This window comes from Brachyhypopomus gauderio, chromosome 5 (assembly GCF_052324685.1).
Source record: "Brachyhypopomus gauderio isolate BG-103 chromosome 5, BGAUD_0.2, whole genome shotgun sequence".
NCBI lineage: Eukaryota > Metazoa > Chordata > Actinopteri > Gymnotiformes > Hypopomidae > Brachyhypopomus > Brachyhypopomus gauderio.
This window is the reverse complement of record NC_135215.1, coordinates 36,173,314-36,199,207: the sequence shown is the minus strand read 5'-3', so window position 1 is coordinate 36,199,207 and position 25,894 is coordinate 36,173,314. Positions and strand designations below refer to the sequence as shown.

The following is a 25,894-nucleotide window of genomic DNA, read 5'->3' as shown; positions in this document are numbered from 1 at the left end:
AAAATCTGAATATGAACTTCCAAAGTGATCTTGAATTAATGCTGAGCTGTCCCCCGGGTCCGATGCCCCCGGGTCCGATGTCCCACGATGAGACTCTCTCTGCAGATTTGATCAGATCTGATCTCTCGGACACGCGTCGCCCGTGACGTCACACTTCCGTCTCCACGATCGTGTCAAATTCGCTGACGTCACGTCTGGAGTCGCGCGCTCAGCAGTGTGTAGTAGTGAAGTTTTTGCTCTTATTGTACGTGATGCAGGAAAAAGTGTCGTAGGCTTTCAGAACCTCACCGACCTTCTCCAGTCGACGGCTGAGAGGGCGACGGGCTCGTCGGCCGCCCGCGACGGGAGATCCTCCAACAGCAGAACTTCACCACAACACAAACGGGCACTTTGGTGTGTTCCGGGTTCCGTGCGGCACCACGTCTGCCCTGCAGATCCAACTGGTCCGGGTCCAGCCCAGAGAGTTGACCAGCGAGCTTGAGTCTGATTAAACGATGCGTGGACGCTTCGACTAGATCGCTATCTGGGCATCTGTGAGGAGTTTGGAGAAGATAGGCTGGCCTTCAAATGTCTGCTGAGGAATACGGCACCGAGGAGCTGGACTTCAGGCTCATGTTTGGGGAGGACGGTGCACTGGCGGCGTTGGGCCACACAGGTTATTGCACTAGTTACACTACTTTTTAGTGCACTAGTTACACTACTTATTAGTGCACTAATCACACAACTTATTAGTGCACTAGTTACACAACTTATTAGTGCACTAGTTACACAACTTATTGGTGCACTAGTTACACTACTTATTACTGCACTAGTTAAACTACTTATTAGTGCACTAGTTACACTACTTATTAGTGCACTAGTTACACTACTTATTACTGCACTAGTTACACTACTTATTAGTGCACTAGTTAAACTACTTATTAGTGCACTAGTTACACTACTTATTGGTGCACTAGTTACACTACTTATTGGTGCACTCGTTACACTACTTATTAGTGCACTAGTTACACTACTTATTAGTGCACTAGTTACACTACTTATTAGTGCACTAGTTACACTACGTATTGGTGCACTAGTTACACTACTTATTAGTGCACTAGTTACACTACTTATTAGTGCACAGGTTACACTACTTATTAGTGCACTGGTTATACTACTTATTGGTGCACTAGTTACACTACTTATTAGTGAACTACTTGCACAACTTATTCGTGAACTAGTTACACAAGTTCTTCCCATCACCCCCGTTAATAACGCACTGATCACTTCTCCACACCAAAACCAACATTGCTGGTTCAGTCGGTCACTTCCTTCGTTATTGTCAACTGTGCAGTTCTTAAAGACCAAGACGGGTGTAATTCAGCTGTAATAACACTAATATTAGGAGAGAAACCAGCTTTATTTCAGGCTCTGCACGCTTGTGCCTCACATTTCCTCTGTTGCCATGTTGGTTCTGTTTAACATGCAGTAAGTAACTTGTGTCACCACAGCGAGGTTGTAAATGTCTGTACTGCTCAATAAACACGGTTTCTTCACCTATTAAAACACTGTCGGCTAGTTGTAAAAAGCCCAAGAGTTATTGTATTTTTGATTTAATAAATAATTGAAATCCATGGTAACTATTCAAAATGAATGAAATATTGTACTTTTTAACTTGCCCTCTCAATGCAGTCATAGGTTATTAGACACCAAACGCTTTTGGAATATTTCATACCAGTTATTACAGTAGATTCGAGTGACTGACAGTCACACAGAAGTATTTATGTGGTTTCCATCACCATTACTATTGTATAGACTAATATTATTCAGATAGTACACGACTATGACACAGAATAGTTTAGTTAGGCTTTAAATTATATATATAATTATTTGTGCAGTATAGTTTCTTAAGTATCGAGAGTACTACATTTTTGTTTGTATTTTATAACCATAAATTGAGATGTGTTTGTCTCTTGTGAAATGCTGTTTGTAAATATTACAGACGTGTAAATCTTTACAGTTCTGCCAAAGATATCAAAGTTAGTGAAAATACGTGGAGAGCAGATTGTCTAAATAATAGCAAGCACGGCCTATAACCTTTGTTGTACGTACTATTGTGTCTCAACAACTTCTGCTTCCATCAGCTCTTCTGTTACCAGTGTAGGTTCTCAGTTCTCTTTCCCCCAGCAGCTTATCATTTTGTTCTGAAGGCTGTTTTCTCACCCAGCTTCCTGTGTTTGTGTGTGTGTATGAGGTTATTTATAGTAAACTGCTGTTGCTCTGCTGACAGCATTTATTTTGCTCACTTGTCTGAATTGACTTAATGAGGAACTCTTGAAAGATCGCTACTACTACGGTGAACATGTTAAACATGTTAAATGAGGTGACCTAATTTTTGTGTGACAGTAAATCTGTTTTATGTCGCATTAGGTTGATTTGTTTCACTTTGACTGAATCATGACGGTTCAGTTCTGCTACGTTTCACACGTGTATATGTTTTGTTTTTCTTCTATTATTAGTATTTTATTAATGACTATGATTTTAGCCCTGGGTGTTTAATAAGCAGGCTGTTTGTTTATAATGTTAAAACACTCTTTACATGTGTTTTCACTCTCGTTGCTGTAGGTGTCGGTGTGACTAGTGCACCCTGCTATGACTCTCCTGACCTCCGGGAGCAGCACGTTGTCCTGCGTTCTCCAGGCCAGCAGGGCGGCGCTACCACCCGTTCCCCACACGCCCAGGACCCTGTCCCCACCGGCCATGCCACCCCTGCTCCCAGCTACAGAGTTCTGGACTCTCCGAGCCGCGTGTTCGACTGCCCCAGCATTCAGATCACCGCCATCCCGGCCAGCTGCCAGATGGGGGTCGGGGCAGATCGGGAGGGTGTCACCGGGCCGCCGACGTCCCGCGACCAGCTGTACCTGCCACTGGACACGTCGCACAGGGACGCGTCGGCGCTGTGTCCGAGCCCGTGCAGCAGCCTGTCGTCCCGCAGCTGGCTGTCCGACGCATCGTCCTGCGAGTCCTTCTCCCACGTGTACGACGACGTGGAGGCGGAGCTGAACGAGGCCACCGCCTGCTTCCGCCTGGACTCTCCGCTGGTGTCTCCGCTCGGCTCCCCCCTGCCCTCGCCCCTGGCGTCCCCCCAGGCGTCTCCCCAGGTGTCCCCGCTGGTGTCTCCGTTCGGCTCCCCGGCCTACGCCTTCCGCGAGGACCCGTGGCTCCGCTATCAGCAGCAGCAGCCGCACGTCCTGTACGCCCCCTCGCCCCAGCAGTCGCCCTATCAGTCGCCTCGCACCAGCGTCACCGAGGACACCTGGCTCTGCCCCCGCCCACACTCCTCCTCCTCCTCCCGGCCTTCCTCACGCCCCACGTCGCCATATGGCAAGAGGCCGCATTCCAGCGCGGAGGCCGTGGCGGGGTCGTCCTCGCCTCATCTCTCGCCCCACCCCAGCCCGTCTGCCTCCCCGCGGGGCAGCGTCACTGACGACACCTGGCTGGGGAGCCCCGGCCTGACGCCCACCTCCTCGCAGGCTTGTCTGGCCGAGGTGGACATCCCCTCTAAAACCAGAAGGACTTACCAGACTTACCAGGGTCAGGACCGCATGTCCCTGCTGTCGACGGGCCGGGAAGACCACAGCGTTGTGTCACCAGCACTGGACTCCAACGTAGAAATGTCCCTGCCCTGTCTGAAGAAAGAGGATATAGTGGAACATTTCTTATCCGTCCCTCCACATTTCGCGTGGGGAAAACCTAAACCCACACCCACTCCTTTATTCAGGTAGGAGACACAGCCTCTTTTAATGTTTTTCTTTGCTCAATCTTTCTATATCAATTGACGATAAACTTAATACATGTGAATTATTTTTAGTAGGACAGTAAGATGTGTTTGAAAGTTCTGCTGATGCGTTGTGTAAGTTCACAATTGTATAGTAAAATCGAATCGATAATATATTAGCTGGAGCCCTTGGTGACGAACAGAATCCTGTTTTATGGCCCGTTTCTGTATGCGTGTCTTTCAGGTCCACATCTTTACCCACGTTGGACTGCCCTCTTCCCAGTCAGTATGGGCAGTTTGAGTTAAAACTGGAGGTGCAGCCCAGACCCCACCACAGAGCCCACTATGAGACAGAGGGCAGTCGAGGGGCCATCAAATCAGTTTGCGGAAGGCATCCTATTGTAAAGGTAGGATTCCTATTGTAACAGTAGGCATTCTATTGTAAAGGTAGGCATCTTCTTAACCCATATCATCCCATACCTGTTCTGTAGCATAAGCACAGGCCAAAACTGACTCCAGAACAGAGCCCAATGGCTCGAACTGGCTATTTCCTATATTAGACAATGCTTAATACACTAATTCAGTGGATGTCCGTTCTATCCGCCACAGCACTGTGCCAGGAACTGTATGTAAATATATGCAAATATATGTAGCTATGGCTCTCTTTCACCTGGTACCTACTCTGTATTGTTGCTATGACCATCTAAAGGTCACTAGCCAAAACACTCCAGACAGATGGGGGAACAAGTGGTGAAGTAATTGTGAAACAAACTTGTGATCATATTACATCTGTGCTATAGCAAAATATTATATTATTATTGCCACGTTAATGGATCGTAACACAGGTTTCTTTCGGTGCCCAGACTTGAGTGTGTACTGATATTTAATAAAATACAGGTTAAATATCCAAACTATGCTTTAAAATTTCTCAGGTACTAAAGTATGTCAGTTTATTTATCATTTGAAGTGTGCAGAGTGCAAGATGGCATTTTAGAAGTTTACTGCACCTGTGTCCCTTGTACCCCCCCCCCCCCCCCCCCCCCACACACACACACACACACAAGCACGCACACATATACACACACACACACATACACACACACACAAGCACGCACACATTTACACACACACACACACACACATACACACATACACACATATACACACACACACACACATACACACACACGCGCACGCACACACACACACACACACATACGCACGCGCAGAGTTAAGGAATGCATTCTGACTACATACTAAGCCAATGACACATGCCCTTCTGGTGTAGTTTAATTCAGTTATTTTTAACGTGTTCCCAAGAAGAGCTAACGTTGCATTTGGTGACCAGTTTGTTTACTGTGGTAACCTAAGATCCAGCTGGTCAATCATGCATAGCAGACATGGTACAGATGAGGCTTCGATAAGCTGGTTTTTTTCAGGCATTCATGTGTAACGTTATTCTGCAGGTTGGAGACTATTATAAAGTTTAGAAATCTCACCCAGTTCACAGCCAAAAATAATTCAGTTACAACGTTTATTTTTTTTTAACAGTCTGAACAAATAAACAAATTGCAGTGTTTCACTTTTAATTTTCTCTGGGTGTGTGTGGGGCCGGGGTGTTTATGTGTGTGTGTGTGTGTTGCCTTCACAGCTTATAGGTTACAACGAGACACCGGTCACCATGCAGATGTTTATTGGGACAGCAGACGATCGTCACACAAGACCACACGCTTTCTATCAGGTGCACAGGATTACCGGCAAAACCGTGGCCACGCCGAGCCATGAAATGGTTATCGCCAGCACCAAAGTTCTCGAAATTCCTCTTCTCCCTGAAAACGACATGTCAGCCAGGTACATGTCGTAAACGTAGAGGATTTACATTTAGGCGCTCTTGGAAGATCCAAGATAGCACGTTTTCCATAAGTGATGTGTCCAAAATGTAGAAAGTTCTCTTTATTTATTTGTTTTTATATTTTAGATCAGAGTATGATGTGCACAAATGGAAAATATGCCACATTTATAGCCAAATCACGTTTGGAAGTGTTGTGCATGTTTCTAGTGGGACAGTACTGTTCCTCATTCATTCATTCATTCCGATAATTAATTTAGTTTTCCCCTCTAAAGCATCGACTGTGCCGGGATCCTGAAGCTCAGGAACGCTGACATCGAGCTACGTAAGGGCGAGACGGATGTGGGCCGTAAGAACACCCGCGTGCGAGCCGTCTTCCGCGTGCACCTGCCCCAGGCCGGCGGGAAGGTGCTGTGCTTACAGGTGTCCTCCGTACCCATCGAGTGCTGTGAGTGTCCAGACGCCTTAGAGCAACAGCTAGAAACAAAGAGAATAAAGTCGGACGTGCTCCTGCGTTGTTTGCGGTGACACTGTGAGCGCGTGAGCACAGGTGAGCGTGGCGTGATGACGGATACCTGTCCCCTCACTCGCCTCTCGTCTCACTTCAGCTCAGCGCTCAGCGCAGGAACTTCCTCAGATAGAGACGTTCAGCCCTCGCTGCGCCTCGGCCACTGGGGGCCAAGAGATGCACATCACAGGCCCCAACATCACGCCAGACTCAAAGGTCATCTTCCTGGAAAAAGGCCCAGGTAAGAGGCATCCGCAGTCCTTTCTGCCTAAATAAATTATGACCATCACTCCGTGGGCTGTTTTTAAACTCTCTGCTCTCTGTCTCTCCTTTGAAAAAGTGTCTTTTGTTCATTTCAGATGGTCGAACCCAATGGGAGGTGGATGCTAAACCTGTCTGTGAAAAGAGTAGAGATGTAAGCATATAGTTGAATGGGTGACTTGTTTGGTTAAATAGTTTTTAATTTCTTTAGGTTTTGTTTTAGTTATGTGTTTTTAATTAACTTTTTTCTATATTATTACATTTATTACTATTTTAATAATAGTAACAATAATAGTGTCTGTCAGGGCATACAGGTCAAATCAGAATAGATTATTTAATTGAATGATTGGCCTTTGCAGACAAGCATCGTGGTGAAGATCCCCTTATATCATAAAAGGATCTTACTGTCTTCTACGCAAGTCCAGTTTTATGTCAGCAATGGCAAGAGGAAGAAAAGCCCCGTGCAGACCTTCACCTATGTTTCAAATAAAACCCCTCTGAATGGTACAGCTCATGTTTTATTCATATTAATAGTTACTTATGGTTGAGTCAACCCTGGTTGTATTACTGCTGTATGACTGAGTTTTTTCACTGAGATTTGAATAAATGTATATTATTGTTTTTAAATCATTTGTGGAAATCTACTGGAAAAGAGAAAATATAACCTATTGCTAATTGTATCATTTATATTTCAGTACATCCAACATCTCCAACTGCTAGATTAATTTGACTTGGTCTTTTTAAGCAGTGCAGGTCAAACAGGAGTTTACCATTGCTGGGGATGGCGTCACTTGTGACCCAGCCAACTTCACTGCTATGCCTGGAGCCCAGCAGCTGTCTGAACCTCTGGAGCAGTGGCTCTACTCTGGAGGTCCAGTTTGTGTTCCTCCCTCCACCCAAATTAGCTACTCCCCACTGGACAACTCCTATCTCAACCGACATCATCCACAAGACTGTAATCTTGGATCTGGGCTTTACCCAATGTCCTACACCTCATCACTGGGCTTCTCCAAACCCTCTTTCCAAGGACCTCACCAGAGCCTAGCCTACAATGGAGATCCCAGTCATCCCAGCAACTGGGCACCACTGCATGGGAGCAGATCGTCACCTCATATGTCTGATCATGTGACCTCTTTGCTGGGCATCGGACATGACGTCTCTCCTGGAGGTCTTCAGCCCTTAAATCCAAGCTCTTCTCAGGGGTGTACTGAAGGCTATCTCAGCGATCCCTCAGGTTCAAACCAGCCAAGTAGCCCTGGCGACCATAGATCCGGTCATGATCGTGTGGATCAGTTTCAGAACTCTTCTCCCTCTCCAGAAGTGCCTGTCGTCCAGCGGTCCCTAGTTTCTGCTCTAGTGCCTTCTGCCTCATCTTTAAATGGAGAAGCCTTCACAGACCCAAAGTCTAACAGTCCTTCCTTTCCAGCTGCCGCTAGAAGTGGCCCCAGGAAACCAGGAACTTCACAACACTGCCCCTCAGCAGGGCACAAGCTCAACATCACGCAAGACCTGGGGGAAGAGAAAGAGCTCAACTTCCAGTCCATTGGACTACAGGACATCACCCTTGATGATGGTAAGAGACCATGATGGCATATGTAAAGGGTTGGACTTTTGTAATCAACGTCTCTCTGCCTACTCACTGTTGCTTTTCTGCTCTTTATTCTTAGTAGTGGAGACGGCTCATCAGTTGGCTCGCCTTAATAATGAGCCACGTGCCTCATACTAATTCAGGTCCGCTCTTTGTTAAACAAGGAAGGCCGTATGCTTGTGACTTTTGTTTACGCTCAAGCGGGGAGCAGCAGTCGCCACCCCCACTATGTGGAAACCTGTTTGTTTTGTGCCTAATTATAGCCTGCGCTCCTGCAGCATGGCGGGAAACGGGATCCGGGTCTGTATGTAGCATTGCATCCAGTCATCAAGAGAGCTAAATATATCAGGAAGCTTAATCTTCTGCTGTTACTGGTGCAGTGAAGTGATAGTCATGCACGGGTCGCGCAAGCCATGCCTGCACTTTGCACTGAATGAGATCCTGGCGTATCTGAGGAAACTGGCATCTTCTGGACAGCCCATGCCAAAATAACGGCCTTTGCTGATTCTGACCTTTTGTTTATACGGTATATTCTTTCTGTGTATCTTTTATTGACACAGCATACTAAGAATCACCCTGTGTAATCAATCAATCACAATCTAATTACACACACATAAATAATGTTTTTCTTCTTTGTCCATGGTACTGTTATGTCTTTAAACAAGTGGGCGTCCCTACCCTACCTGCCATCCCCCACCACGTCTGTCCCACGTCCGTTTGTGGGAGAGGACAGGTGCGGTGGAGGGCTAGGGGACTGGGGACGGCTGCTGTTTCTCTTCAGGCTCCATTTCATTTCATTGAATAGCCACTTTTCAATTTTGATTTTAGAAGCATTGCACCCTGGGTTTGGATGTTTTAAGTTGTTAAAAATAGTAGATATTGATAACGTATGTTTTGTCTAAAGACATAGTGTAGCAAAGTATCAGGGATGCATAGCAAAATCATTCATGTTTGTACAGCACACGTACAAATTGTATGATAATGCTTGCACTGTTCTGAATTACAGGAAGACATTCAGACGTAACCAAGTGTGAATACAAGAACAATACTGCCCTCAGATGGTTCTGAATCTTATTAGAGATGGAGCATCAGATCAGTATGGGGGACCTTTTCAGGGTTTAGTCTAATTAATTACACTGTCAGTAGGTATTATGTACTGGAAATCCTTTTCAATCTTGGAGTTGATTTAATCTGCACAAAGAAATTTGTCCTTACAAGTGCCATCTCTATTTTAGAGTTAGGATTGTTAAAAACATACCTTCTTGTATAGTAACTTCAGTAAATTTAGAGATCCAAATGCTAGAAACATTTACTGCTTATCTACTTAATAATTTTTCATGTAATACTTTGAATATTTGATATTTCTATTTCTGTATTTCTTAACTATAATTTCCCCTTTTCAGTGAGTGAGATCATTGTGAGAGACTTGTTCAAGGATCCGGACTCTGCAGGAGATGGTCACAGCTTGTTCCACAAACCAGATTCTTCAGGGGAAGGTCACAGCTTGCCTTAGAGAATTCTCAGTGTTCGAGAAACGGTTCCTCTGACATGATCAAACCAATGTACACAGAAGACTTGGGTGCTACGACTCATTATTAGGAAGGACACCGTAGGCCTTTTCACGTGTGTTTATGGGCAGTGCTACAAAAGATGAGCTGTAGCTTTGTTAGCTAACAAATGTAAATGTTCCAGCTTTGTTGGGCTGTTTTGGGGTGTTTTTTCTCAGCCGCACAAACTTGATGTGCCTTTTGCTGGTGTGCCTTAATGTGAGGTTCTGTGTAAAATGTCTAACTTGCTAAATATTGACTGTGAATGGTATATAAGATTAAATCTATGCAATACAATTTTTAAATCAAAATATTGTAGGGTGATGCAACTTCACAGTGTAAACTATGTGTGTGATTATATCCTTCCCATTTAGTTTGTAATGTGGAAATGCTTTGCTTTGTATTTGCAGATTACATTTATTCCTGTATTTTTCTTATGTGTTTTTTCCAGGATTGAGGTTTCTATTTATACATTTGTACATTGAACAATAGTCATTAAGGTAGTCTGTGATATCTGATGCCCTGAACTTACCATTACCTTTGCATAACGTTTTGAAGTAAAGTCCCATTTTTTAAAAAACATATTCCATATGTGGAAAGACTTTTTTCTGTTATAATATATTCTTATTTTACAACAATTTGTAGCTAGATCAAAACTTATAGGATTACGACGGAAGTTATGATCATGCCTGCCAAAAGGCGCACCTGTGTGCTGTGTAATTCTATAGAATCTAAGATACAGTTCAAGATGGTTTTCAAGTACTGTACAAGGAGAAACTGCTGGTCGCCATTACGTTAGTGGATCACACACACCATTCTAAGTTACGTTGGTGGATCAAATGCCATTCTAAGTTACGTTGGTGGTAGGGTTGCCACCTATGTCTGACAAAAAACAAGGGCTGTGTTCAAAATAGATTACTACATACTGGATACTGCATACTGGACTCAGTATATACTGGATACTGCATACTGGACCTCGTAGTAGTATGCAGTACAGTTTCCAGTATGCGACAAAAGCAAAGCATACTACGGGGTTACGTGAACGTAGCGTTGCATGATGGGATGCAGTACACCACGAAGATAGCTCTGTTTGCGTACTGGAATATTTTGCGGAAGTAGTAGGTCATCCGGGTATGTTTCGCATACTGGAAATTTTCATTTTGGTCACATACTGCATACGACATAATGATTTGGGGCTCGATCAGTAGCCTACGCCAGTAGTATGTAGTAGGCTATTTCGAACACAGCCAAGGACACTGTCATACTGACACGGGGGGGGGGGGGGGGGGGGGGGGGGGGTGTCAAACGTAAAATGTTACAGCAAGAAAAAGACAGATTTAAAGTGTGCAGAAACAGTCTAAATAGTCGTCGGAACTAACCTAGTGAAAACCGGGACATTAAATGAATTGTTTTTTTTTGCCAGGACCGAATATTAAAAAGAAGGAAAACAGGGACAAACCGGGACAGGTGGCAACCCTAGTTGGTGGATCACACACGCCATTCTAAGTTACATTAATGGATTCCACGCCATTCTAAGTTACGTTGGTGGATCACACGCCATTCTAAGTTACGTTGGTGGATCACGCGCCATTCTAAGTTACGTTGGTGGATCACACGCCATTCTAAGTTACGTTGGTGGATCACACGCCATTCTAAGTTACGTTGGTGGATCACACGCCATTGTAAGTTACGTTGGTGGATCACACGCTATTCTAAGTTACGTTGGTGGATCACACGCCATTGTAAGTTACGTTGGTGGATCACACGCCATTCTAAGATACGTTAGTGGATCACACACGCCATTCTAAGTTACGTAAACGGCGGAAGAAGGTTCCATTACGTTAGCACTACCGGAAAAGGTGCGAGAAGGCGCAGAAACTCCGAGAAACAATTACAACACAACAGCGGAGACCGTATCTGCGGCCACCGCGACCATTTTGTGCTTGATCCTAAGACTTCAGAACTTTCCACCGAGCAACAGTGGGCGAACAAGGCACGACAACACCACGTTTAGCCCGACCCTAGTGTGTGTTAATCCGCTCAATAATATCGGTTAGCACAGCCGTCCGCTCTGGTCAGGTATCTGAGGTGATTATTAGCGCTAGCTACAGTCCGCCAGGTAGAACATGTATTAATGTACCGGCGAGGACTCGGTGTGGTGAATGGTCATTAGTGATGGGATTTAGTCTCGACAAGAACGGGAACAAAACGTGAGAGTTTCGTGGTTTTGTTGACAAGTGAGGCGGGTTAGCCAGCTAGCTCCGCGGCTAACTAGCAGGGTAGCTAACTAGCTCCGCGGCTAACTGTCTGTCTGGGTTCGTTTTTCATGACTTCACACTAAAGTATTTTTTTGTTACTAGCTCGGTAGGCGACTGAACTAATAAAGTTTGAGTTGTAATATCTGGTAGACGTGTTCAAAGACTGACTGGTGGTGCTGGACATCTCTGGTTTACGGACACACGTTGATATCTCTGAGTTACATTCTGCGACCTTAATACTAAAGCTTGTTGCTGAAGGGCCAGAGTTTCTGTGGACGTGTCCTAAACGTGTCTTAGACGTGCCCTAAACCTGTCCTAAACGTGTCTTAGACGTGCCCTAAACCTGTCCTAGACGTGTCCTGGACGTGCCCTAAACCTGTCCTGGACGTGCTCTAAACCTGTCCTAAACGTGTCCTGGACGTGCCCTAAACGTGTCCTGGACGTGCCCTAAACCTGTCCTAGACGTGCCCTAAACCTGTCCTAGACGTGCCCTAGACGTGTCCACCATGCCGCTGTTGTTTTTGGAGAGGTTCCCTTGGCCCAGTTTGCAGACGTACACGGCGCTCAGCACCGTCTTGCTAGCGGGGACGATCCTGAGTGCCTACACCACGGTGACGGAGACGGAGCCTTCAGGGACAGAAGACGCTCGGAGCGGCTCCGTAGAGGACACGAAAGTGGACAGGACCGAGAACTTTGGCAACATCGCCACCACCGTGCTGTTGTACATCATCTCGGACAGCTTGTTTGTTTGGGTAGGTGTTTCCGCCTTCGAGCATCCCTCTCTCCTTAATAACGAGCAGAGCAGTAAACGGGTCTTCTTCCTCAGGTGATGGTGAACACGGCGTGTTGCGGGCTCATGTTGCTCGCCAAGGTGATCCAGTCCGTTGTGTTTGGACCTTTGCGGGTCAGCGAGAAACAGGTGAGTGGTGATGCCCGCACGGCGATGCCACTGTAAAGTCGTCTGTTTTGAATGAATTTACCATTTAATGGCATTCCATTCTGTATTTAAAATTTTAATCACATTTTTTGCTATCGCCAATTTTGATGGTGAGGAATGATCCCACGTGACCTTCCGTTCTCCTGTGTTCACCATTTCCCCGACAGCATTTGAAGGACAAATTCTGGAACTTCATCTTCTACAAGTTCATCTTCATCTTCGGGGTGCTGAATGTGCAGACAGTGGAGGAGGTGGTGCTGTGGTGTCTGTGGTTTGCTGTGCTCATCTTCCTCCATCTCATGGTTCAACTATGTAAAGATCGTTTTGAATATGTGAGTGGCCCCCACGCTCTCTCTGAAATGATGCATTTAGGTCAACAAATGTATGATGGAATCAACAAACAATACTTTATGGAGTTAACGATACTTAAGCACACCTGATTTATCCTCCCCTGGTTCTGTGTGTGTTAGCTGTCATTCTCCCCAACCACCCCCATGGGCAGTCACGTGCGAGTGCTGGCTCTGCTAGTGTCCATGCTCACGTGCTGTGGAGGTCTGGCTGCTCTGTGTGGTCTGGTCGGACATCTCCACGGCATGCACACTGTGGCCTTCATGGTGGCCGAGGTAGGGCATCTTGAGTTTCTGAATTACTTTACAACACTAGATTGTATTGTATTAAAATCTTGATCTTTGTCTGTTTCAGTGTTTACTCATTACAGTGCGCACTGGTCATGTGATCATAAGGTAAGCGTTTTTGTCTGTGCAGTGTCCATTACTGTAGTTCCAGCTCCACTGGTGACATTAGCAGGTAGAAGAACCCGAGCTTTCTGCCTCTGTCTCCGGGTTCTGGTCATGCAGAGCAGCGTGGTGCGGTGGTTTGAGGCTGTCCTGCTCCTGATGGCACTCAACCCTCGTACTGTTTTCATAGGTACTCCATTCACTTGTGGGACCTTAACCATGAAGGTACGTGGGAGAGCAAAGGGTCGTGTGTCTACTACACGGACTTCATAATGGAGCTGGCCCTGCTCTGCCTGGACCTCATGCATCACATCCACATGCTGGTGAGTGATGTACATCAAGCCATGTGTGAAGATTCATTTTTTGCGATGCTTCTCCGACGTGATAAACCACAATGTCTGTGGAGAGTCACATGACATCTCACTCTGCTTATGGCCTGGTCAAAATTTGCCGTGCATTCCAGACCGAGTTACAATTTTATTTCACAACATTTGATTAAAAAATGCTATACATCTCACATCTAAACATCACACATGCACGCACTATATTCCCAAAAGAGGATGTTCAGGCACTAATGATGTATGAGAGCCTGGCTCCAGTTCATCTCAAAGGTCTTCAGGGGGTTGAGGTCAAGGTTCAGGTCCTGGCCCCTACAGTTTTTCCACACCACTTTTATTAGACCATGTCCAGATTTGTGCACTGGAACTAGATTTGTTCACAGGACTATAGTGGGACATTCCCAATATATACACACAAAGTTGGAAGCATGTGATCATCTTAAAATGTTCTGTAGTGGGTAATATTACTACCATCCATCAGTGGATCTAAGCGGCCTAGCCCAAACCCTGAACAACAGCTCCTCACACACAGTTCTCGTGCTGGTGTTGCTGTGAGAAGCACTTCAGCGCACAGCCCCCTCACGTTTGTGTGGTCGGCCGTTTCACGGCTGAGCCGTTGCTTCACTTGCATGCTTTTGTTTTACAATAACAGCACTTACTGCTCACAGAGCCATAGCTGGTAGGAGAGAAACGTCACAAACGGACATGTGGTGGTATCCTATGATTGCACCTGTTTACAGTCACAGGACTACTCAACCCGGCCCGTAGTACTGTCAGTGTTTGTGGAGATGGAGATTGCATTGCTATGTGCTTGATTTTATACACCATTTAACAGTGTGTGTGCAAGCCGACAACATCTGAACTCGGTAATTAACAGCATCCACATTCTTTTGACCATATAGTGCAAACGTTTTTTGTTTCAGTCATCAGCCTGACCGTGTTTTAAGTCTTTAAACAAATCCCTGTCCCTGTTGAAACAAGACTGAGATTAATGTAATGTATCATAATTGTCTGATTTAGAGTTACATTACTTCATACGTGGGCTCTCACTGATCTGATGTGATTTTACCATTATGGCCTTGTTTTGATGTTCAATATCCTTTTCACTTCGGTTTAGTCCAGAATACCTGCACCAGTAGTGTAGTCTCTGTCATTTACACATGCCCGTTGCACTTTGGTGGTTTATTGGCCTTGGGGCTGGATTTAATGCACACTCTGGAGGCTTTATTCCCCTCCCCCGTCTTTCAGTTTATTTTGTGCACTCAGCCTTTACTCTCTTATGAAGAGTGACGTGTGCTGTAAGGTGTTCCCTCTCGGCTCTGTGTGGCGTTTCCTCTCGGCTCTGTGTGGCGTTTCCTCTCGGCTCTGTGTGGCGTTTCCTCTCGGCTCTGTGTGGCGTTTCCTCTCGGCTCTGTGTGGCGTTTCCTCTCGGCTCTGTGTGGCGTTTCCTCTCGGCTCTGTGTGGCGTTTCCTCTCGGCTCTGTGTGGCGTTTCCTCTCGGCTCTGTGTGGCGTTTCCTCTCGGCTCTGTGTGGCGTTTCCTCTCGGCTCTGTGTGGCGTTTCCTCTCGGCTCTGTGTGGCGTTTCCTCTCGGCTCTGTGTGGCGTTTCCTCTCGGCTCTGTGTGGCGTTTCCTCTCGGCTCTGTGTGGCGTTTCCTCTCGGCTCTGTGTGGCGTTTCCTCTCACCTCTGTGTGGCGTTTCCTCTCAGCTCTTTGGCAACATCTGGCTGTCCATGGCCAGTCTGGTGATCTTCATGCAGCTGCGATACCTCTTCCACGAGGTGCAGAGGAGAATCCGCCGCCACAAAAACTACCTGCGTGTGATTGACAGCATGGAGTCCAGGTACAGACGCCATGTTGCCTGTTTGGGTGGGGAGGCGTAATACATGATGGGAGTATACTGGCAGACTTCATCATCTTTGTGTTCTGGTTGTCTTTGTTGCGCAGGTTTGCAGTGGCGACCCCAGACGAGCTGTTGGCGAACAACGATGACTGTGCCATCTGCTGGGACTCCATGACCTCGGCTAGGAAGCTGCCCTGTGGGCACCTCTTCCACAAGTAAGCTGTGAGCAGTGCTTCAGGGGACTGCTAAGGCCAACGTTCTGGAAACACCTCAACACGTTGCGGTATAAAATAGATCTGGTGTTCTAGATGTCCACTCGCTGAATAAATGTGGCCGTTTTCCTCTCAGGTTGCTGCTGTTTTTCTTACTGCTCTGCATTAATGTTGAACATGTTAATGTTTGTATGTGTTTTGTTCACATTTTCCCTCTGTGTGTGTGTGTGTGTGTGTGTGTGTGTGTGTGTGTGTGTGTGTGTGTGTGTGTGTGAAGTTCATGTCTGCGCTCGTGGTTGGAGCAGGACACGTCCTGCCCGACGTGCCGCATGTCTCTGAACATCAACGAGGGCGGGGGGCGTGAGAGGGAGCAGGGCCAGCGCCCCCCCACAGACGAGGCTCTGGCCGCGGGGGGAGGGGCCGACGCCAGACCACACCTCAACCAGCACAACCACTTCTTTCACTTTGACGGTAGTCGTCGATCACGTGTCTTTCACCATCCTAATCTTCTCCTCATCGATCTCATTGCAGCCGCGGTGTCACAGCTGTAAGTGTGAATGCAGTGGGAGTCCCAGTGTAATCTCCCTCTCTTTCCCCAGGCTCCCGCATCGCTAGCTGGCTCCCGAGCTTCTCTGTGGAGGTCATGCACACAACTAACATTCTGGGTATTGGACAGGCCAACAACTCCCAGCTCAACGCCATGGTGAGCAGCGCGGTAGTCATCGCTCACAGTACACACACCACTCTTCTGGTCTCCATAGTGGCTTTGACACCTCCACCCTGTCGTCTTTAACTCTCACACGTCTCAAGCGTTTGCTCTAAAGAGGGTTCACGTTGGCTTCCTTAGGCCCATCAGATCCAGGAGATGTTCCCCCAGGTCCCCTACCACCTGGTCCTGCAGGACCTGCAGCTCACGCGCTCAGTGGAGGTCACCACCGACAACATTCTGGAGGGCAGGATCCAGGTGCCCTTCCCTGCTCAGGTAACCCCACACACCTGCCATTATGTGAAAGGTCCTTACTGTCCTTTCTAAAATGCAGGTTATAATTTTTGCAGACAAATCTTCTATATTTAATGTAACTTGCAAGCCCTAAACTACGTGTTTTGTGCATATGGCATTGTGTAGTGAATTTAAAGCCCTTTAATTTTCTTCTTGTGAACTGATAGCACATTGGGTTATTTTTGTATCACATCATTATATTTAAATATACCTTAACCTACGTTACCTTCTGTGCATGTGGGCAATATAACATTATTGCATTGTTCATGGAAACGTACAAAAGTGCTTTAGATACCTCCTCATGAACGTATATTTAGGTAGTACTAAAGGTCCCACTCTAAAAATAGACCTAGCTGAGATGCAGCCAGAAATAAGTGTCAGTGCTGTAAAGTAGATTGACAGAGACTACCGTACAGTTCAAGTTCTACAGCTAAACAAGTTGGACCAGGTGCAAATATTATATCTTCTTACAAGTGCAGTATTACTAGTTAACGTTCTAAGATACGAGTCTTGAGTTGTCATTTAAAGACTACGAGGGATTCTGCTGTTTGGACAGTGGAAGTTCATTCCAACATGTGGGTGTTGGGACGCGAGTGCCGATACTCGTCGTTAATGAATGTTGAAGGATGGTGGATCAGTTTGGGCTGTACTGTACTCAACGTTTGTTTTTGACCACTGCCATCAAGGAGGTGAGAGCAGGTTTCAGATCTGATCCAAGCAGCTACAGGATGCCAGGGACGTGAAGGGAGTGGTGTAGCCACATGAGAAGATCTGGCGTTCTGTAGCTCTCTGGATTAGCTGCCAGGGCGGACAGGAAGACCTGCCAGCACAGTTACAGTAGTCAAGTCTGGAGATGCCAAGAGTCCGAACAAGCACGTGGGTGGCCTCATTAGACAGAGACGGGTGAATTCTCTTGTTTTCTGTTGATGTGGAGAAACCCGGATGCCTTAGGAAGGTGAGAGATGATCTGAATGACCTGCTACCTACAGTTACACCAAGCTTTCTTGAATGTTATGTTTGAGGGATCAAGGTGTTCTCAAAAGAGATGGCAAGATCTCTGTGAGCACCTGGTACTTTGGATATGAGTAGCAACTTGGTCTTGCTGGGATTTAGCTTCAGGTGGTGGGATGCTGCCCATGGTGAGATGTCAGATAAATGTTTCTGAGAGTCTGTGCATATGAGGATAAATAAAGGACTGGTAATGGCACTAGTGGAAGATGTTTTTAACCCAGAAAAAGAAAAGAGGAAGATTAGATTGTAGCTCGTCCCAGAGGAAGTGCTGTTGTCTTTGATCGTTCTGGATTCTGCCCCAGCTGAGCCCTAAACCAGCGACCCTGTAGAGGTGTGCGATACCAGGTGGGTCGTGTCACTCTCAGCCACGCTAGAAACATACTGAGATTTTCCATCAGCATACTTTTGTTGGGTTGATGTCAAGATATAACATTGCCAAGCTATTCTAGGTGATGGGAGACACTAGCATGTGTTGTTGAGATCCTGTGTCAGTGTTTTCAAGCGATCCATCTCCAACCACCCACAGCTACACCAGTGACCGTTTTCACACGGTGTACCATCTGCCACGAAGGCCAGCGAAGAGGCCACATCTGCACCAGACCTGGGTTACGCTGGAGAAACCACCGTCGGACATGAATGAGTGTGTTTATTGTGGATATATTGCATTCATAGGGGATGCACGGTGTCCTGTTTTCTTGCCGTTTGCCCGTAGGCTGTGGACCGTGCTCCCGCCCAGGTGAACCCAGCTCTGGAGGAACCTGCAGGCGTGGGCGCTGGCACAGAGGGGCCGTCCACGCACACGGAAGACTTTGAGGTGCGGGGCAGCCGCTTCTCCAAGTCTGCAGAGGAGAGACAGCGAATGCTCCTGCAGAGGAAGGAGGAGTTTCTCCAGAGAGCTCGCAGGTGTGCAGCTGGGCCTCCACACACCCCTCTCGGCACGGTAGTTCCCATTGGTTCAAACTGTGTGTTCTTGCATAATGACTCCAGAGGGCTCTTCGTCACCAGGCGCTACCTGAACAGAAGTCCTGGGGAAGGAGGCGTGTCTTCCTCGTCCTCTTACCTGGAGTGCGATGACGCCATGAGCGCTGTGGAGGACGAAGGCCCCCGCTCCGACCCGGTCACCATGCGTCGCCGGACGCTTGCAGCCGCTGCCGAACGGCGCCTTCAGAGGCTGCCGGACTCGCCCATCTGAGAGGGGATGGCCTGCTTGCTCCTGGCTGGCTCACCTCCTCTCCGCCTCCTCCTGGCTGTTTGTGGGGGTGAGGGGGGTGAGGGCTACCTCTTATTCTCTCATCTGAATAAAGCAAAAAAAATGTGTGTGACACTCGCGCGTGCTATATGGTACAGCCATGCCCAACAGGTAACTCCAGCAGACCAGCTGGGCCTCAAACCTCTCGGTGTGCGCTCAGTCTTAAACCCGCGTCCATCACACAGTGTTCGTATGTGAAACACCAGCTTGGCTGTGCTCTGCGGGATCTTCTATGCATGTGTCACTTTTATCTTTCAAAACGTTGAGTTTATAATCTGTCTACAGAGTGGTGAGCTGTCTGCCTGCCGTTCATGAATGATTCCAGCGAACCTTCGGACAGAATTGAGACTGAGGTCTGTTCTTTTAGTCCTGTTTGTATTTAAAATGGGCTCTTCGAATGGCTCATCATTTAGTAGGTTCCCTCACATCCTTGGCAATGCAAGCATTACTTTGTGTTCATTTTAGTTTGGGAATGTTGCATTTAGGCTGTAGAGGCTGTTATGTTCTCTACCTGTTCTGTCTGTAGAATCAATGGGTTATGAATTTACCTGCTAATGTTTGGTTAAACTGGGGCTGTGGGCATTGATTTGTTTACACGGCCAAATATGTTTCATCACTTGGAGTGTCTGCTACAGGTAAACATCTGTGTGTGTGTGTGTGTGGGGGGGGGGGGTGCTTTGTGATTCAGACAAAAGCTCATGAACTGTTGTGAACAGAGGAGGAAAAAAAACACACACTCAATTTGAAAGTTTCTGACATGATTTGGATTTGCACATCATACTGCACCCCAACTCAAGTTCTGTGTGTGTCTTTAAAGCGGAGACTCCTCACATTACGGTCCACATTTACGGTGCTGAGAAAGTTTGCAAACTGGCATTCTGTAACCGTAATCTGCCTGACTGCCGTCTTCATGCGCAGCGCTCGGACAAAACTGAGAGGAAGTTTTTGGCCCCTTTGAAATGTTCCCTTCTCTAATGTTTTATCAGTGTTTTCGTTTGAGTGGTGTGGGTGGCCAGTACTGTAGATGTGTTATGGTGGAATGTTACTATGCCCCTCACGTTTAATCTGTTTAGTGATATGTTTGGAGGGAAAGTAAGATGAGAAGCATACAGTTGTTTTGGAAAAGAATTGATTTGCATTACATATATACAGGGTGTTTAAAAACATTACGGGACAAAATTCTGGGCTGTATTTAATTTTAGATCAAAGATCCTTGCTTATTGATGGTTTGGGAGATTTCAGATTAACACATACATTTTTCTTGCTACTTTGATCAAAACCTTTCTTTAAATTATTTTAACTAATTAACTTAAGCAATACAAAATCTTAAATCACACCCAGCTGAAGGTTTACTCTAGGGTCATTTTGCATGCAAGCATTTGCAGTGTGGGGAAGTTTGCAGTGTAAATGAATTTTCTTGAGGGCAGCACAGTGTAGAACCCTGTCCGTGTGTGTGTGTGTGAGACAGTAAATCACTGTGTTTATACTTTGTTGGTCTGATCAGAAGTATTGAAAGGGTGGGCTTCTCCTCGCAGAGTTAATGCAAGACTCCATTATCCTTCTATGCTTAATGTGAACTGCTGACTGGATCGTTTGTTTTTGGCCTCTGAAAAATTGGAGGTTTTAGAACTTGTCAACGTAGTGATATGTTGTCACTACTGTTTTACACTGTGAACGTATTTTATCGAGTGTTTCTTGCTTAACAAGTATTGTTTTTGGCTTCTTCCCCCTTCATGTTGCCTCTCATGATGCACGAGTTAACTGTGTGATGTGTATTGTACATTTCATAACTCGAGTATTCCAAAGACCGTGCCGAAAGTAATAATAACTTTTATTTTTTAACCTCAGGTTGGAGATTGTGATGTTTCTAGTAAGTGATGAATCTCTTTTACTGACCCTGGGTCAGTTAAGGAGTTCTGTGATGTGTTGGCACAGCTGCACCTTTTCAACAGTGTTTCTGTACACGAGTACCTGTCCTCTCTGCTGATGCAAACCATTCACTTCATCACACATTCACAAGTATGCCCCTCACTTCTAGCCATCTGTTCCTAATCTGAATGAAGCACCTGATTTTTCTACACATAATATTTTCATTTGTGCATATATTAAAAATGAGGCAAGGTATGAATTGTAAATAATTTTGTAATGAAAAGTGTATAGTAAGTGTGAAATGACAAAAAGTAGTACAAAATAAAATTGAGCTACTATAGAGGCTTTTAATGAAATCCCTTGTACTGTGTTGCTATCAAAATGCTGCTTCTGTGTTTCTTTCAAACAGCTCTTCGTGCATGAAGAACTTTCTATAAACTCATTATTGCCCTGTCTGAACAATGTGTCGATCAAAATGAATGAATTTCTGAATGAAATAATCATTATTAAACCTGCTGAATCTGGCTAATATGGTGCCATTATGGAAAAATTGTCAAGCTGAGCAGGCCTGGATAGAGAGACCTTTTCAATCAGTCAATCAAATTGTATTTATATAGCGCTTTTTACAACAGTTGTTGTCACAAAGCAGCTTTACAAGTGCCGAGTCCTAGTCCCCAGTGAGCAAGACAAGGGCGACAGTGGCAAGGAAAAACTCCCTAGTTTTTTGCATGAGGAAGAAACCTTGAGAGGAACCAAGACTCAGGGGGGGAACCCATCCTCCTCTGGCCGACACCGGTCACCATGACAACAACAATTTAGACAGAAAGAAGAGAAAGAAAAAGAAAAATATGTAATAATGTCCATCATGATGTATGCATCCGGTTAGGCAGGAGGTGGCTGGCCCAGGATGGATCGCTGGTCTCCTCATCTCATTATTCCTCAAGCAGGCGGGCAGCCATGTGGAGAAATGAAACAGGGAAAATTAGCTCTGTATGAGGACATATACAGGACAGGTGTGGCAGCAACTCCGGCATTAAGTTAAATTATTACAGCCTAGCTAAAAAGGCAGAACCAGAAGGTAACATAGGCTTGGGGGCATTCTGAGACAATGGCATCCGTCCTATGCACTGTCAACAAACTTGAGTGACCACGAGCAGTGACAGGACGACAGCACCAGCGCCCCAGTCTACCATAAAACCCTTCGCCTGTGAACCCCTGGATCTGTACCTTAATCTAATGGGGGGATATTAATTATCAAACGCTAAACTAAATAAGTGGGTTTTCAACCTAGACTTAAAGATTGTGACTGTGTCAAGAGTCCCGGACGCATTTAGGAAGATTATTCCAAAGCTGGGGGGCCTTACAAGAAAAGGCTCTTCCCCCTGCTGTTACCTTGTTAATTTTTGGAACTAATAAAAGACCAGCACCCTGTGATCTTAGTGGGCGTGGGGGTTCGTAATAGGAAATAAGTTCCTGAAGGTACCCAGGAGCAAGCCCGTACAATGCTTTATAAGTTAATAAAAGAATTTTAAAGTCAATACGGAACATTTTAAAGTCAATACGGAACTTAACTGGGAGCCAATGCAGGGCTGATAGGACTGGACTGATATGCTGAAATTTTCTAGTTCTGGTCAGAACCCTGGCTGCGGCATTTTGAACTATTTGAAGTTTATTTAGATTCCTATTTGAACATCCTGACAGTAGCGCATTGCAGTAGTCTAATCTAGAGCTAACAAAGGCGTGCACCAATTTTTCTGCATCATCCTGTGATAATGCATTTCTTAATTTAGCAATGTTATGGAGATGTAGAAAAGCTATCCTAGTAGTATTATCTATGTATTTATCAAATGATAGGCGTCATACTCGACTCTGACCTAGGTTTTTGGCTACTGTGCCAGGTGTAATGGGGTAGCCTGCGAGATTAAGCATTAGATCTGGAATTTTCTGTTTTGAGGCCTTAGGGCCCAGAAGGAGAACTTCTGTTTTGTCCTCATTAAGTTGGAGGAAGTTTAGAGACATCCAGCATTTAATATCTCTTACACAGGCCTCAATTTTTCTTAAACTGAGTTTGTCATCAGGTTTGGCTGATATGTAAAGTTGAGTGTCATCTGCATAGCAGTGAAAATTTACACCATGTTTGTTTATAACTGTGCCCAATGGTAGCATATATAATGTAAATAATAGTGGTCCTAGAATGGAGCCTTGCGGGACCCCATATTTAACTTTTGTACGTTTGGATGGAATATTATTGAGCTCTACAAACTGATAGCGATTTGTTAAGTAAGAATGAAACCATGGGCTGTGCCAGAGACTCCAACCCAGCGTTCTAACCTTTCTAGCAAGATCCTATGATCAATTGTGTCGAAAGCTGCACTAAGATCAAGAAGCACTAACAGCGATACATAGCCTCGATCTGAAGCAAGGAGGAGGTCATTTGTTACTTTAACTAATGCTGTTTCAGTACTGTGATGGGGCCTAAAACCAGATTGGAACTTTTCAAATATGTGATGCCTATGCAGATATAGGCATAATTGCTGGGCAACAGCTTTTTCTATGATCTTGGATATAAATGATGTGTTTGAAATGGGTCTATAATTAGATAGTACAGTAGGATCAAGATTTGGTTTCTTGATCAGAGGTTTAATAACTGCTAATTTACATGATTTGGGCATGTGACCTATTGTAATGGATGAGTTAACTATAGTTAGAAGAGGTTCAGTTACCGCTGGTAATACCTCTTTTAATAACTTTGAGGGAACCGAGTCTAGTGTGCAGGTAGCACAATTTAAGGAAGAAATTGTTACTCATTGGATAACTTTAATATCTACATACTGTTTAGTCTTTAAAAGGATTTCAACTTTACATGCAATTTATGATGATAACTTTCTGCCTTGGGGAAGACTGAGGAGATGAAGATTTAGTGTGAATACCTCATATCGCACCTGCTGACATCTGCTGTGTCCTTCTGGAACTACATTTGCTGTCATGTAAAACCAATTTGATCAGGCTGCTTAAAGAGGCATTTTGTGAGACAAGCGGCCAGTGAGTGGAAGCAGATGTACTATACTGGGTGTAGAAAGGGAGCAAAATAGTTGGAACTTGTTTTTTGAACAGTTCATGATGACACTTTTCCATTGAGAGAGGTCTGTGCCAAATAAACCTGAATAATGAGACACCCTCAGTTTAAACTGAACTGATATAATGACAGTGCAGAAAACTGCCTATATCCAATTATACCGCCGATCAATATATTTTTATGAATCACACTCGTTTATCAGAGTAGTGAATAATAATAATATAAGGGTAGTGAATAATTATAATAATATCAGGGTAGTGAATAATATCCTCCATCTGTAGGAATGTTTTTATTATTTAGGTATTACATGTACAACCATCTTGGGAGCAAATATGGTGATCTTTTAATAGTGCTGCTTAAACATAATTATAGCAACATGCCCACTGACCCAGTGATCGTAGTCTCAGTGAAAGACATCACCTTGACCTGCTACATGATAACCTACTGGTTTCTTTAGTGGGAGTGGACAGCTGTAATATGTAGCTGATCAAACTATAACATCTGAGGCGCGCTCACACAAACGAGTCAGGAAATGAGAAGGGTTAGATATCACATTGGGCCGCACAAAAATAAAACACGTGGACCAAGAAACCTCTTGCTAGGACTTAGCAAAGCTGGTTTTATGTAGAGTCTGGTGGTCCATTATAACTGCACCAGTCTAAGATCATAAAGTAGAGTGTGATCACAGGTAAAAGCTACAATTATCTGCCAAGGAATATTTATAGGTCATGGCCATCTACCTTTAACCAGAGCTTGTATGAGCACAGCTATTCAAGGGTCTTCACCCCAAAATGTTACTTATACGTTTTTGGTATTTGGGTATAATGATAATAACAACATGCGATACCATAGCAACACCTAAAACGAACAAATGACTGAAGAGTTTGTTCTAATTAGATGGAGTTTCAATTATCACCTATAAGCCTATAGTGCTTCTGTATGGAAGTTATTCTGTGTCAATATTCAAATGAAAATGTAATACGTATTTGCATTTACATGTTCCACTCATACAAGCAACTTTGAGCTCAAAATTCAAATTCAAATGCAATAATTCCATTTACATTTGCAATGTGATAGACGTCTATTCATATTTCATTTACACATACATTTTGATGCTTTATTTGTGTCTTTATTGAAATGAAAAAAATGTTCCCGATTTGAATTGTCAAGTTCATGTGATCATGCAAAGGTTGTATCAAAATTATAATTAAAATGCTATTCGCTTAATATGCTTTGCATTTCGTGATAACACGTTTGAATCGTAATTTTCAACCTCACCACCACGCTAAAAAGATGTCAATATTCAAACGTTAATGGAGAAATAGCGCCTCTCCTGTTTGCACTAACATTACGATATCAACAGCGCTAAAACTGTGTCAAAATGCATTTTGAAAGTGCAATCCGAGCAGATTGCATTTTCATTTCCATGGTCTTCCACTATAGTCAAATTATAGTCAAATTAGATTCCACGGTTTCACTTTATTCAGCCAATCAGGTTCCACAGCTTTCCACAGCGGGCAGCCAATCAGGACGGGACTACAGCGCAGCAGTACAGGCGAGTTTTTTTTAGATATGGTCACAGAAGCGCTCATTAGATTAATTCAAAGGGTAGCAGACACTACATTAGTGTGAAATGTTAATCGATCAAGTGGCAGACATATCAGCCTTATCTGGCGTTGATGTGACTGTTATTGCCAAATTGAGCGCTGTGGCAGAGCAACTGTGTGCCTCAAACTACGGCGGTACAACGGCCGACCTCCGTGAAGCGTCTCGTGTGATCAGAAACAGAAAACCATTTCTGCTCGTTAATGCTGGTTTATTTAAATAAACATTTGTGCTGTCGTATTTTTAAAGT

The 25,894-nt window shown here is 45.0% G+C and overlaps 2 protein-coding genes across 4 annotated transcripts; both read left to right on the top strand.

The window, feature by feature from the left end:
• Positions 1-159: 159 nt before the first annotated feature.
• Positions 160-10,090, top strand: nfatc3b (nuclear factor of activated T cells 3b). 3 transcript variants are annotated; one of them, XM_077007606.1, is made up of 10 exons: positions 165-655; positions 2,605-3,760; positions 4,002-4,164; positions 5,409-5,608; positions 5,882-6,054; positions 6,215-6,355; positions 6,474-6,529; positions 6,735-6,879; positions 7,124-7,948; positions 9,367-10,090. In XM_077007606.1, the coding sequence occupies exons 1-10, from the start codon at positions 568-570 to the stop codon at positions 9,474-9,476; spliced, it is 3,057 nt and encodes a 1,018-aa protein (XP_076863721.1). In that variant the 5' UTR covers positions 165-567; the 3' UTR covers positions 9,477-10,090. The 3 variants fall into 3 exon arrangements, with proteins under 3 accessions (XP_076863722.1, XP_076863721.1, XP_076863720.1); XM_077007605.1 differs by having other exon boundaries at positions 7,121-7,948; XM_077007607.1 differs by lacking the exon at positions 9,367-10,090 and having other exon boundaries at positions 160-655; positions 7,071-7,206.
• Positions 10,091-11,197: 1,107 nt separating this feature from the next.
• Positions 11,198-21,319, top strand: amfra (autocrine motility factor receptor a). The gene is made up of 13 exons (XM_077007604.1): positions 11,198-12,520; positions 12,595-12,687; positions 12,873-13,037; positions 13,176-13,328; positions 13,408-13,448; positions 13,633-13,765; positions 15,489-15,622; positions 15,727-15,837; positions 16,112-16,305; positions 16,434-16,537; positions 16,682-16,816; positions 18,558-18,748; positions 18,851-21,319. Exons 1-13 carry the CDS (start codon positions 12,275-12,277, stop codon positions 19,035-19,037), a joined length of 1,887 nt encoding a protein of 628 aa, XP_076863719.1. The 5' UTR covers positions 11,198-12,274; the 3' UTR covers positions 19,038-21,319.
• Positions 21,320-25,894: the final 4,575 nt, after the last annotated feature.

Coding starts and splice junctions, on each gene's coding strand:
- nfatc3b (XM_077007605.1), top strand. CDS start 568: ATGTCTGCTGAGGAATACGGCACCGAGGAGCTGGACTTCAGGCTCATG. Junction 656..2,604: donor GGCGGCGTTGGGCCACACAG/GTTATTGCACTA, acceptor TCGTTGCTGTAG/GTGTCGGTGTGACTAGTGCA. Junction 4,165..5,408: donor GAAGGCATCCTATTGTAAAG/GTAGGATTCCTA, acceptor TTGCCTTCACAG/CTTATAGGTTACAACGAGAC.
- amfra (XM_077007604.1), top strand. CDS start 12,275: ATGCCGCTGTTGTTTTTGGAGAGGTTCCCTTGGCCCAGTTTGCAGACG. Junction 13,449..13,632: donor ACTGGTCATGTGATCATAAG/GTAAGCGTTTTT, acceptor CTGTTTTCATAG/GTACTCCATTCACTTGTGGG. Junction 16,817..18,557: donor AGGTGCCCTTCCCTGCTCAG/GTAACCCCACAC, acceptor GTTTGCCCGTAG/GCTGTGGACCGTGCTCCCGC.